This window comes from Dioscorea cayenensis, chromosome 9 (genome assembly GCF_009730915.1).
Source record: "Dioscorea cayenensis subsp. rotundata cultivar TDr96_F1 chromosome 9, TDr96_F1_v2_PseudoChromosome.rev07_lg8_w22 25.fasta, whole genome shotgun sequence".
Lineage (NCBI taxonomy): Eukaryota > Viridiplantae > Streptophyta > Magnoliopsida > Dioscoreales > Dioscoreaceae > Dioscorea > Dioscorea cayenensis.
Window position 1 is genome coordinate 19,021,930 of NC_052479.1, and position 13,679 is coordinate 19,035,608.

General features: G+C 32.2%; 1 protein-coding gene across 5 annotated transcripts; it reads left to right on the plus strand.

Annotated features, from left to right (window-relative positions):
• Positions 1-7,941: 7,941 nt before the first annotated feature.
• On the plus strand, positions 7,942-11,721 carry LOC120268722. 5 transcript variants are annotated; one of them, XM_039276011.1, is made up of 5 exons: positions 7,942-8,090; positions 8,219-8,255; positions 8,370-8,432; positions 8,636-8,719; positions 11,145-11,721. In XM_039276011.1, the coding sequence occupies exons 1-5, from the start codon at positions 8,079-8,081 to the stop codon at positions 11,708-11,710; spliced, it is 762 nt and encodes a 253-aa protein (XP_039131945.1). In that variant the 5' UTR covers positions 7,942-8,078; the 3' UTR covers positions 11,711-11,721. The 5 variants fall into 5 exon arrangements, 2 of the variants coding, with proteins under 2 accessions (XP_039131945.1, XP_039131946.1); XM_039276012.1 differs by having other exon boundaries at positions 8,219-8,252; XR_005538997.1 differs by lacking the exon at positions 11,145-11,721 and having other exon boundaries at positions 8,176-8,255; positions 8,636-8,720.
• Positions 11,722-13,679: the final 1,958 nt, after the last annotated feature.

A 13,679-nucleotide genomic window follows, 5' to 3' on the forward strand; every position in this document is an offset into this window, starting at 1 on the left:
TCAATTTAAAGCTGTTGTTGAATTTTTTTTTCATTATTCAATTGTTTCTATTTATTCTGATGGTGGTGGTGAGTATATTGCTCTTAAGGATTTTTTATGCATCACGGGGATTCAACACCTCAAAACACCTTCTTACATCCCATCAACACAATGACACCATTGAAAGACGTCACAAACACATTGTTGGTACTGGTTTGACTCTACTTTATCACACCAAACTTCCACTAAAGTTTTGGACCTATGAATTTCAAATTGCAGTTTATTTAATCAATTGTCTTTCTAATGTTCTTCTTCATTTTTCTTCTCCTTATAAAAAATTATTAATCAATTACCAAACTATAGTAAACTTCGTGTTTTGGTTGTTTATGTTTTCCTTGGCTTAAGTTGGAACCTAAATCATCTTCTTGCATTTTTCTTGGGTGTTCCTTCCACCAAAGTGCCTATCTTCGCATGGATCTTCAAACTCACAAAATTTACACTTCTAGACATATTCATTTTGTTGAAAATGAATTTCCTTTTTCAAAGTCTTCTTATACTTCATCTTCTACTCTTTCTTCCAATTTTTTGTTTTCCTGCTCCTCTTGCTTTTTCCATATGCACGTCTACATCCAGTTCTCAGCAACAACCTCAAGGTCATGAAGAAACTCTGGCTCCAATGCATATCTTACCCTATCTTCTCCAGCATCAGTGTCAGTCCCTTCTGGGGGACAGGTCCATCTCATATCTCTTCTTCACCTATTTCCTCTTCTTCTTCACCTAATGTTTCATCCTATGTACCTTCAGCTACACGTCATATCACCCAATAACCTTAGTCTCATTCCCAACCACTTGCTTCCTCTCATCCCGTGTCTAGTAGTTCAAAAAATAACATCTTTAAACCAAAAAGTATATAACAAACTAGCACTAATCATCCTCTCCCTGACTCTATTAAACCAACATGTCTTTCCAAAGCTATGCAACATATTGAATGGCATGAAGTTATGTTTGTTGAACTTACGGCTCTTCTTTGAAATGGTACCTGGGATCTCGTACATCCTAGCTTTCTTCTTCTTCACAAAATTTGGTGGGTTGAAAATTGTCTCCATCAAGCATAATCTTGATGGTTCCATATCTAAATACGAAGCCCGCCTTTTCACCAAAAATTTTCATCAATGTACCGGTCTTGGCTTTTATGACACATTTAGTCTAGTTGTTAAACCGATAACTATTTGTCTTGTTCTTTCCGTTGCCCTATCTAATGGCCAACCCTTTTGTCAGTAGGATGCTAATAATGTTTTTTGCATGGCACCTTATTTGAAGAGGTTTTTTTTTGCAACAACAACCATGTTTTATTGATCAATCCAAACCCAACTTTGTGTGCAAACTTCTCAAAGCAATATATGGCCTTAAACAAGCACCGTAGCCATGGTATACTGAACTCAAGTGTTTCTTGCTCTCCTATGGTTTTTCTAACTTTTGCAATGATACAACCTTAATCATTCCGCTACTACTATAGTTTATTTCTTAGTGTATATTGATGATTTATTAGTAACGGGGAATAATATTAACTTCTTCAATAATTTCTTCATGCTTTGGTAACTCATTTTTTAGTTAAGGACCTTGGTGCTTGGCATTAGTTCCTCGGCATCGAGGTTCTTCCTACTATGTCCGGTTTAATTCTGACTCAACATAAGTACATTCGTGATCTTCTTGCCAAAACCAATATGATAGGTGCCACAGCATGTGTTACTCCTATGTTAATTTATTGACGCCCTCTAGTATCTCTCTCTCACTTGACTAGATGTATCATTTTTTGTCAACAAGCTTACTCGATTTATGCATGCTCCGACTACAACTCATTAGTCTGCCACTAAGCGTGCTCTCGGTTACCTCAAGGGCACTCTTTATTATGGCCTTTTTTCTCAAAAGACATCAAATACTTTGGCTTATTGCTTTTACCAATGCCGATTGGGCCAGCAACCATGATGACTACACATGTATCTCAGCCCACATTGTCTATCTTGGTGGCAATGCGATCTTGTGATGTTCAAAGAAACAAAACATTGTTGCAAGATCATCAACGGAAGCTAAATATAGGTCTCTCGCCTCTTGTTCTACTGAAATTCTTTGGATTAAAGATCTCTTACAAAAATTAGAAGTTCCATGTTCTTTTGTTCCTCAAATTTTTTGTGATAACATTGGCGCCACATACCTCTCTGTCAATCCCATCTTCCATTCTTGTATGAAGCACATTGCCATTGACTACTACTTCATTCGTTATCATGTACTAAGGATCTTTCATTGTTTCTCATATCTCTACAAAAGATCAACTCTGCTGATGTCTTAATGAAACCACTTACAATAATACTCTTCAAGCAGTTAAAGTCTAAGATTGGTGTCTCTGATGGAAGCACTGTCGTGAGGGGACATATCAAACAAATATCATTCTCACCAACAAACACAGTCTATCAACATCAACAACTTGCCCAATCATCTCAACTAATCTCAAATGATGATTTAACTTCCAAATGTTTGTTATATTCTCTTTCATTTATATAAAATATTGAAACAATCCTTGTTACAACAACTTCTATATACATTGTAAACGTTCATTTTGTTTAGCTATATGATTCCGATCCATGTTCATACAAACTCGACATTGTTAGACGTGTAGAGTGTTAGAGAAGCATTGAGTTAGTTAGAAAAGTGGAAAAAGAGGTACGACTGTTGTTGACTTTATTTGTTTGGTGGCGGTCAAAGAGATTACAGCTTCTTTGTCTAGTATTCTAGTTTTGATTTATTAGTTATAAAGAAAAAAATTTACTGATCAATTTTGACTTAATTAATTAAAAATTTTAATCTTGTTATTATTATTGGAAAAATAAATAAACCATTTTATTCAATCATAAATAAACATTGTTAAAAACTTAATGGGATAACCCTACCCTTAGAACATTTCACTGTAGTTAAGGGGTAACTTGGGGTAACTCCCAAATTTCCAAAACCAAAACAATTTTAAAAATATTATTTTTAAAAAATAATTTTAAATTAAAAAAAAATCATATCCGCAAGTTTTTTATATTTTTTGCTGAAGGAATCTAGTCAAAGACACAAACACATTGTCTTTGTCGAAAGAATCTAGTCCCTCATGACATATATTAATTAAATCAAAATTTGGTAAATCTACGCATTTTTCATATTTGTTGAAGAAATCTAGTCTAACACACTACCACACTCAATGAATTTCCAAGTTCCAAGCTCCAAGGCAGTGAAAGGATCCCTTATTTATGAGCCTTTAGTTTTATTCCTTACGTTCTAAGGCTGGTACTCTTATCATTGACTGACTAGCAAGGCATCACTTGGTTATGTGTCTAGCTCTATTTCTATAATGTTCTATATATATCATTCAATTATCTGTTTCTATTAGATTGGATAAATCAATCCCTCTAGTCAAGTCAAAAAGTTATCTATCTAAAATTGGAATATAATTTAATTTAATTAAGCTGAATATTTCTACTTTATTCTTTCAAAATCACATCAGTTTTTTCACAAAAGGTGAGAATATAACACCTTTTATTCAGCTAATGTTCGGTACTCGGAATAGAAATAATTTAAGGATTAGGATCCTAATTAAGGTATTAGGTTTGTTGTCAAGTGAATAGAGTTTTAATTAAGTTAATTAAACAAAAAGATTATGCTCATTCCAGATGCTAATAAAACTATACATATTAATGATATCTTTACGTCAAATCTAGATTTGCAAAATTTTCTAATTAAGCATAAAATTATTCAAATATGAATTGTGATCCCTAATAACTTCAAATCTATTTTTTTTGTCTAATTAATTAACCAGGACCAAAGCGCTTATGAATGATATCTAGATGTTAAAACTAAAATAGTATATTAGAATCAGAGCAACCAATGGACAGTTATGTTTTCTCTCCCTCTAATACTATGTCAAGCCAGATAAGAATTGAGTCATGTTGAAAGAAATAAATAGTAGAAAAGAAAATAATAATATATTAAATAAATCTAATAATTATATAAACTTATTTACTATTAAATATAAAATATTATTTAACAGTCATATTAGTTAATATACAAAATATCGTAAATAATAATATTATTAAAAAAAGACTCACTAAATATATCTAATTAAATACTGTATATATTCCCATGCATGATACGTCTTTAAATTATATATATATATATATATATTAATCGTAATTATTATTAATATATGCTTGATAGGGATAGGATATAGGAATAAGTTTATGAAAATCTCAGGTCCCCACCTTTACTCATTTGATACATCCCCCGACTTATCTCAGCCTAATAATCCAAACTCTTGGTAAGAGAATATATGAATTAAAGAGAATTGTATCTTGTGTAGATCACATATATATAAACAATACAATGAACATATGGATAAAATAATAATGGAGAATTAATGAAAAATTTATGCAACCATGCATAATCCCAATATTTCAGTCAATACTAAATGATTTTATTTTTCATAACAATGAATATATATTTTAATTATGTATACTATGAGGAACTGAAACATGACAAAGAAGCATACAACAACAATAATAACAATAATAATAACAGCAGAAGAAAAATCTAAGAATATATTTCAACCACTTTTGTGAACATAAATTTCTTTCTAATTTTTATAAACTAAAAGAAAATGCAAAAGGAAGGAACAGTGATATCACATGAGAAAACTTCGCTTTATTATATTCCATGTTCGCCTACTACACCGACTATCAATTAATGATCCTTAAACTTTTGAAGTTGTATCTTTTTCCCCAACATCACAAAATAATCAATATAAATAAGCATATGCATATATATATATATATATATATATACTTGCACCTTCCATACTATCTTCACTAAGAAGAGCCTCTATAAATAGAGAGACATATAAACCCACCTTCATTGCAAGCTATCTTAATTAAGAGCCTTCATATATATACATATTTAGAGAGAGGGATGGGAGGAAGCATGTCATGTTGTGGAGGTTCAGAAAGAGTTAAAGATGAAGAGATGGAGAAAAGGGAGCAAAGGATTAGAAGGAGACCTAGAAGTGATGAAGATGGTGATCCCAATGTTGATATCAAAGCTGACGATTACATTGCCAAGAAGAGGGGTGAATGGAACAATGACACTACTTAACATGCATGCATCCTCTTCTTTATAACTAGCTAGTAATATTTTCATCCATGTTATCACTTCTGATCGTTTGTTTTGTGATGTTTCTTTCTACTGTTAGTCATATATATATATATTAGTTGATATGAAAAATATGAATTCGAATATATAAATTTGGGCTTTGCGAGACAAGTATGCCCTATAAAACTAAATTTAATAATAAAATAGTTTTTATTTTTTTTATATGCATAATTATGAGAATGGTATATTCATGATGGTTCGATTATATTGTATAGAAATTGAATCAATGATAGAGATAAATCAAATGGAAACTTAATAAGTCAATGATAATATAATAAATACGAATGGAGTAGCGAAATTATGTAAGGTTCAGGAGAGCGGCAGCTGTCACAGCAATATATTAATTAATTAATCGTAACCTACAGGGCAATTGCCTTGTGCTGAGACAACTACCAGGAAAAAAACATGATGCTACAACAGAAAAATTGCATGTCCATTTTACAATTGCAGCTTAGGATGGCCCAAAGGATAAGCCTGAACAGGTATTATTTTTAAAATAAGGCAAATATTCTTACTAGCCCAGCATTTCCCAACAGTGCAAATGTGAACTTCTGATCAAAATTATAATCCTTCGTTAAAAGATCTGAAAAAAACAATAAATAATTTAATTACCAAATGATAACAGCTAAAAAGTAACATTGAAGCATAAAAACAACAAAAATGGATGTGCAGCTAAGCAAGCAAAGCAATGTATATTTAGCCTCGACAGAGGAGTATTTGTTCAGAGGGAACATAATGGCATATGTGTGTACAGAAAAAAAGTTCATATCTGAAAACCAGATCGCTAAAGCATCTCCATTCAACAAAAGTTAACCATGGCCTCTTAAACTATGTCAGTCCCATGTGCATTCGTCAATCATCATCAGTTTATCTGCTGCTTAAATGTCACTGTGTTTCAAACTTCCAAAGTTGGATGAATGTGGCTCACACTAACCACAGATATTTATAACAGGAACTACTAGCTTGAAATGTGGTCATATGATATTTATTTGTAGAGGCACCAAAGAACAGAAGTAACAACAACGACAAAAATAGAACCACAAAAAATACATGGTTAGCACAAAAATATGCTCAGCAAAGATTACAATGTGGAAGGTAAAAAGCCAAATTGTCTCAAGTTTTCAATTAACAGTTTAACTAATAAAAAATCATTTTAGAGACTTGCCTTTCGCTTTCTTGCCAATGTCAGAAAATGGAGCAGGACCATTGCCCATCTCTAATAAAAAAAAATTATCAGCTTGCCTTCCTGCAAGTTATGAAACTGTGCTTAAGATGGAACTGAAGCAGAAATCACATCTTACCCATAGTATTATAGTTTTAGAAAATTTTCTGCAAGAATATTAATTACTGATGCAAGTGGGAAAATTTGATCAAGACATTTCAGTGCTTAAAATAAACACTAATAGATCCAAACTTAGTGATCTGCATGAGGGGAAAAAGTTAATGATACAGCCATAAAAATAAAATAAAATAAAATAATAAAAAAAATCATTCAGCTTACATTGAGAAAATTTTATTATTGTTAAAAGGTTGGAATGAAATGAGAAATTCAAAGAATTTTGCCTTTTTTGTTTCTTTCATTATAATACAAGAAAAATCCTAAATCGATACGGAAAAATTGGCACGGAAAAAAAATCGTGACAAATTTGTTACAAGATTTGACACGGAACTAACAAACCGTGTCAAATATTTGATTTTTAAAAAAAAATATTATTTACTTCCGTGCCAAATACTGTGCCGAATATACAAATTTAATAATTTTACATGACAGTGCCAAATGCAGTGCCAAACATATTTTTTTTTAAAAAATAATTTATTAATACAATACTAAATACCGTGCCAAAAACCCAAATATAATAATATATTAATAGCTACGCTAAATACTATGCCAACAATATAAATATAGTAATATATTAATATCGTAGCAACATCTGATACTAAAAATAAATATATTAATATATTAATGCTAGTGCTAAATACTGTACAAATATAAATATAATAATATATTAATGTTGTACTAAAATATGAGTCTAAAAATATAAATATAATAATATATGAATACTGCTACAAATCATGAGTCACAAAAATATTAATTTATTAATACTGCGTCCAAAATAGATACAGTAAAAATATAAATATATAAATATATTAATATCTGTCTAAATATCGTGATAAATATATAAATATATTAATATATTAATGGTATAGCTAAACATCATGACTAAATATAAATATAATAATATATTAATATCGTACTAAATACTAGAAATACTTAAAAAATATAAATATATAAATATATTAATATCGCCCTAAAATACAGTGATAAAAATATAAATATATTAATATATTAATCGTTACTAAATCATCGCTACTAAATATAAATATAATAATATATTAATACTGCAAATATAAAGTCTACTAAAAATATAAAAAAATATAAATATATTAATACTACTATCAAATAATCGATAAAAAAATGTTAATTTATTAATACCATATCAAATATAGTGCAAAAAATATAAATATATTAATATGTTAATATTGTGTATTTGGTGCCTAAAATATATTTAATATATTAAATATAATTTTTCATTTTTATTAAACAGAGACACGTCACAGATATTAAATATTTAATAAATTAATTTTTTTATTAGTTATAGTAATTAAAAAGAAAAACAAAAAAACAAAAATTTATTTCATTAACCCTAAAACCCCTGTCCCCCATTGAAGCTTTTTCACCGCCATCCATTGCTCCTCTCTCTCTCTCTCTCTCTCTCTCTCTCTCTCTCTCTCTCTCGGCCGCCATTGGAGGAGCTACGAGGAGGAGGAGAAGCGACTGTGAAAGGGGGGATCGAGGGCGGATGCGATCGGTGGTGAGCTCTTTAGGGTGTTGTTTTGTTATTTTTTTTTTTGAAATTCCAAAGATCTGGGAGAATTCAGAAGAGGTGTTCATTCTAGGGTTTGAATCTTCTTTTCATATATCTCTCTGTTGCCATTGGAGGAGCTGGAAGGAAGAGGAACATCGGTGACGATTGGTAGTGAGATCACTGTCTTTAGTTTGTTTCTTTTCTTTAAAATCCAGAGGAGATTCAGAATAATGTGTTCTTCTTAGGATTTGAATATGTTTTTCCCTTTCTATGTGGCCATTGCAGGAGCTCGGAGGAGGAAGGGAAGCATCAGCGTGAACTGGCGGATTAGAGGTGGTACGATCGGAGGTGAACTCTTTGGCGTTTTTTCTTTCTCTGTTTTTTTGTTCTTTAATTGTGATTCCAAGCTGTGCATTCCATGCGATGAAAATAGCTTTCTTGGTGTTCTTAACATATTGTTCTGAGACTATTCTTGTAAATTTATGATGATAGTCTGTATTTTTAGAGCTGATTAACATAATGCCAATTAAACATATTCTGCTGTTTTGCAGGCTGTCAGTTGGATGCTTGCATTATAGCATTTTGGAGCTTTTCTCTCTTCAGGCTTCAATTTCACAATAGATTTCTCCATTATGGTATCTTTCTATTGTTCAATCTTAGTAGATGATTTTTCAAAAGTGAAATGAAGACATCCACAACTCATTGTTTATGCCCTTGCTTCTAAGAAATGCCATCTCTTTGTACTGCATAACCTACTAGCTAGAGATAATAAAAAAAAACCATGTAAAACCAGAAGAACCAAAAAAAAAAAAAATTATTTAGCATGAACTATTCTCATGTTTTTTAAATTGATGAATGATGATTTGTAGCTGTAGTTGCGGCCCATAGGATCTATCTTTGTATTATTTATACCATGCATCCTCTGCTGCCAGCTCCACCATTAATGTTAGTTATTTTCAAGAAACAGACATTTTCTCTTTATTGTATATATAAATATTGCTGCTATTACCCCTGCTTGTTCAGTAATCTGATTTACCATCACTTTTGGAAAAATTTGAAAGAAAAAAGCATTTTACATTGTCTTCAATTGATATATATATATATATATATATAAATTTGCATGATAAATATTAAACAACTTTCCTGTAGTAGAGAAATAGAGTTTCCACAAATTAATTATCCAGAAAAACATGACCAAAGTTTAGTAAATGATAAAGATACTTATCAAACATGCGAGAGAAGAAAGAAAGACACAAGGTCGTCAGACTTTAATAGAAACTACATGCGTAGTATAGCTTAAAAACATCATATGATCATTCATATATATAATAGAAGATGAAACAGAGGGAGAGAACAAACAACTGTGTCATAAGAGAAAACACACAAGTAGTAGATAAGTTAATTATAGCATCCGGGATCAGAGACAATATCGATGCATGCTTATAATTATAAATGCCTTAACGTGAGTAGATAAGTTAATTATACCACCACCACCCTTGTTGTATCCCCGCTCGTCCACCATATCGACCACCATAACCACCACCATAGTTGCCCCCTGTGTTGTTGCCAGGTTTGTAGAATGAATGAGCTGGGTGCGAAATGTATTCTATTCATTCAAATGCCTGTGAACTGATGCTCCATTACATACCTCTTTTGTTTCTTTTCTTTTAAGTTTGTTTGAGCCTGATGCATCACTGATTATTGTTGCCATACAAGCTTGTAATAATGTTTAATATTTTCGCTCGTCAATGCCTGTCTAGCACGAACTAAGAAGCAATACTGCCTACCCAACGTGTCACCTTTTTTTTTATTTATTTTTTTAATTCTTCTTTTATATTTAAAAATAAAAATATATTAATATTAATTAATAATGCAGGGGCCTCTTACCTTTTTTTCATTTATTGTTATCATATTGGTGTTCAATTAATATTGATAATAATAAGCAATGTCCCACTTGTACTTTGTGGCTCCACATGCTTCTTATCTTGCTTGATTTACAAGGTGGTCTCTCCTCTTGTGTTCAAGGTATCATTGAATGCAACACTCGCTTTGGTTACTTTATCTATACATGCATTGCATGTACGTTCTCATATATATATATATATATATATATTATATATAAACCTGTCTTTGTTTATTGGTTTTATAAAGTAAGTAGAAGAATTGGATTATTAAAGTCAAGTTACTTAGGCCCTAAGTAGTAATTCTTTATTGAAATAGAGTAACAAGGACAAAGAATGAGACAGCCGGTGAGGGTTTGTGCGGAGGGGAAATGGAAATTTAGGAGCACCTTCCTTTGTGAGTGGGTCCCTGTGTATAATTACTATGTCTTTCACCATCTTCTAGAAAGCATCTCACAGATATGAAGTATTTTATTTACTATTTGTAGTTTATTTTTAAAAAAAAAAACAAATTTAACGTTGGAGTATTGACAAATTTGAAGTTAGGCATAAAGGTCAAGGTAGGGCAGATAAAATAAATAGTCTCTTCACTAGACACTCACATAGTTACATTTTTATTTATTTAATTTGAATAGATAAATTTATAATTTCAAAGTTCTAATAAATTCATAAAGAAGTTGACTTAAGTGGTAGAAAATCTATCTTGTGTTAGGTAAAGACCTAGTATCTAGTTTGATACAGCTTGATCTTGAGTCAGTAACATGTGATCAACTCTTGATTTGATGCCATTTTTTTGTATTTCGGATTCCACTAGCAATACTTTTTCAAAAGTGTCATTTTATTTTATTTGTGCGCTGTGCTGTAATAGAGTTATGCAAATAACTCACATCTAGATATGGAGTCAAATATTAATGTTAAGAACTAAGAAAAAACAAGTGGGGGTTTAGTCTATCTTTTACCCATCATGTCTACTAAAAGAAATGTTCATTATCTCAACTAATTTCTTAATGAACTGATATAAATGCTTGGAAGTAACTAGAATTCAGCGATAGGGTGTGCAAGCGTGTGTGTGTATAAATTCATTAATTATTGTCTAATGCTGTATTTGTGTTCAATGACTATTGAATTTGTGTTCAGTAACTAGAATCCATGATTGTAGGAACAAAAATGTTGACAAGGCAGTGGATGTATAATCGGAATCTACTAGGAAGACAAGGATTGACCAATGAATTCATTCTTGGGGTCGATGAATTTATTCAATTTGCAATTAATCAAGATGACTCATATAAAAACGGCGAAAATATTAGGTGTCCTTGTTTCAAGTGCAAAAATAGGAGATTCCTTCATCCAAATGATATCACTTTGCATTTGTATCGCCGGTGGTTTAGAGAGTGCTATTGGAATTGGACATGCCATGGTGAAGAAGTATTCCCAATTAGTGAAGAGCTTAAGGAGGTTGATGATCAGACTTTAGATCATATAGCACAGGAGGATGAGCAGATGACTTGGGATCAAAGGATGATATATGATTGTCTTCGTTCTCATGTTCCACCAATGCATGAATCTTATTGTTATGATGAAGCTGGTCCAAGTGTGCAACCACCATTAGATGAGTCAGTTTTGGGTTTGCAGAGTGATGAAATAAGTCAATTGTCTAACAGATTTTTTGATATATTAAAAGCTGCTGATCAACCCCTATATGTGGGCTGTGAGAATCACTCTTAGTTGTCTTTCGTTGCTAGGGATGTTATCTATCAAACTCGATGCTAATATGTCCGAGGCTAATTTCAATACCATGGTCACCGCTATTAAGGAGGTTCTTCCGCCGACAAACACAATGCCAATCGATTACATCATCATAGAAAAAAACTATGAACGAATTGGGTTTACCTGTGGTTAAAATTGATGCTTGCAAAAATGGTTGCATGTTGTACTGGAAGAGTGATGCTAATGAAGTTTTTTGCAAATTTCCGTAATGAGCCAAGGTATAAACAATTGAAGAGTCAACGTGGTGTAGCTCGATAATCGCCTCGTAAAAGAAACTTCAGCATGCGATACTAAGATACTTGCCACTAACTCCAAGATTACAAAGGTTATATGCTTCTAATGCTACAGCAACACATATGACTTGGCATGCTACACACGAAAGAAATGATGGGGTAATATGTCATCCATCCGATGCTGAGGCATGGAAACATTTTGATAAAACTTATCCTAATTTTGCTAAGGAATCTCGCAACATTCGATTGGGCCTCTGTGCAGATGGCTTTGCACCGCATGGACAATTTGGGAAGACTTATTCATGTTGGCCAGTAATTGTGACTCCTTACAACCTTCCACCGGGCATGTGTATGAAAAGTCCTTATATGTTTTTATCACTAATTTGTCCTGGGCCTAAAAATCCAAAGAAGAACATAGATGTTTTTTTGCAACCTTTGATTGAAGAGTTGAATAATTTGTGGATTGTTGGTGCCATGACTTATGATATTTCAAAAGATGAATATTTTTGTATGAGGGCTGCACTTTTGTGGATGATTAGTGATTTTCCTGCTTATGGAATGTTATCAGGATGGAGTACTGCTGGGGTATTAGGATGTCCAATATGTATGGAGAATTCCAATGCTTTTTACCTACAACATGGTAGAAAAGTAAGTTATTTTGATTGTCATCGGGTATTTTTACCTCGAAATCATTCCTACCGAAAGGATAAGAAGTCTTTCATCCGAGGAAGAATAGAAAAGAGTGATCCATCTCCAATGTTGTCGGGGGAGGAAATTCTTCATCGAGTAATGTTTTTCCCAACGGCCATGGAGGACCCCATTAACACACCTGCAGAGTATGGAAAAAGTCACAAGTGGACGAAAAGAAGTATTTTTTGGAATCTACCATATTGGAAAACTAACTTGATCCGGCATAATCTTGATGTGATGCACATAGAGAAAAATGTGTTTGACAACGTCTTCTATACTGTGATGAATGTGAAAGGGAAGAGTAAAGATAATGCTAAGGCCAAGAAAGATGTTGGAATTCTTTGCGACCGTAAGGAGATAGCAATTCCTTCAAATAGTACAAGTCAGACTATTCCAAAGCATTATACACCTTAACCAAAGAGCGAGAGGAGGGTTATTTGTGAATGGCTTTCAGAATTTGAGATTTCAGATGGTTATGCTTCTAATCTTGGAAAAATGTGTTGATATGAATGCATTGAAAAATTACCCATCGAAGAGTCACGATCGCCATGTGTTTATGCGAGACTTATCCCGATTGCTTTTTAGAGAAATGTTACCCTCGCTCATATGGAATCCATTGATGTAATTGAGTATATTATTTCGCATAATATGCTCGCTATGCTTGACATTGATAAACTTATGGAGTTAGAAAAAGGTTGCGGTGATTTTATGTAACTTGGAGAAAATATTCCCTCCGTCTTTCTTTGATTCTATGGGTTTATTGAATTTAACTTTATTGAATTTAAGATAATTTTGTTTAGTTTATGTGATGTTTTTTATCCTTGTACTTGTAGGTTTCTTTATGATTTGAAAAACATTGAAGAATAAGGCACATGTCGAGGGTTCAATTTGTCGCTTTATATTGCACAAGAAATCAATATTTTTGCAGAACATTATTTTGAACCTCATATATCATGTAAAAGGAGGAGACCTCCATGAAAATGATGAGGGGTAAATGATGCGCT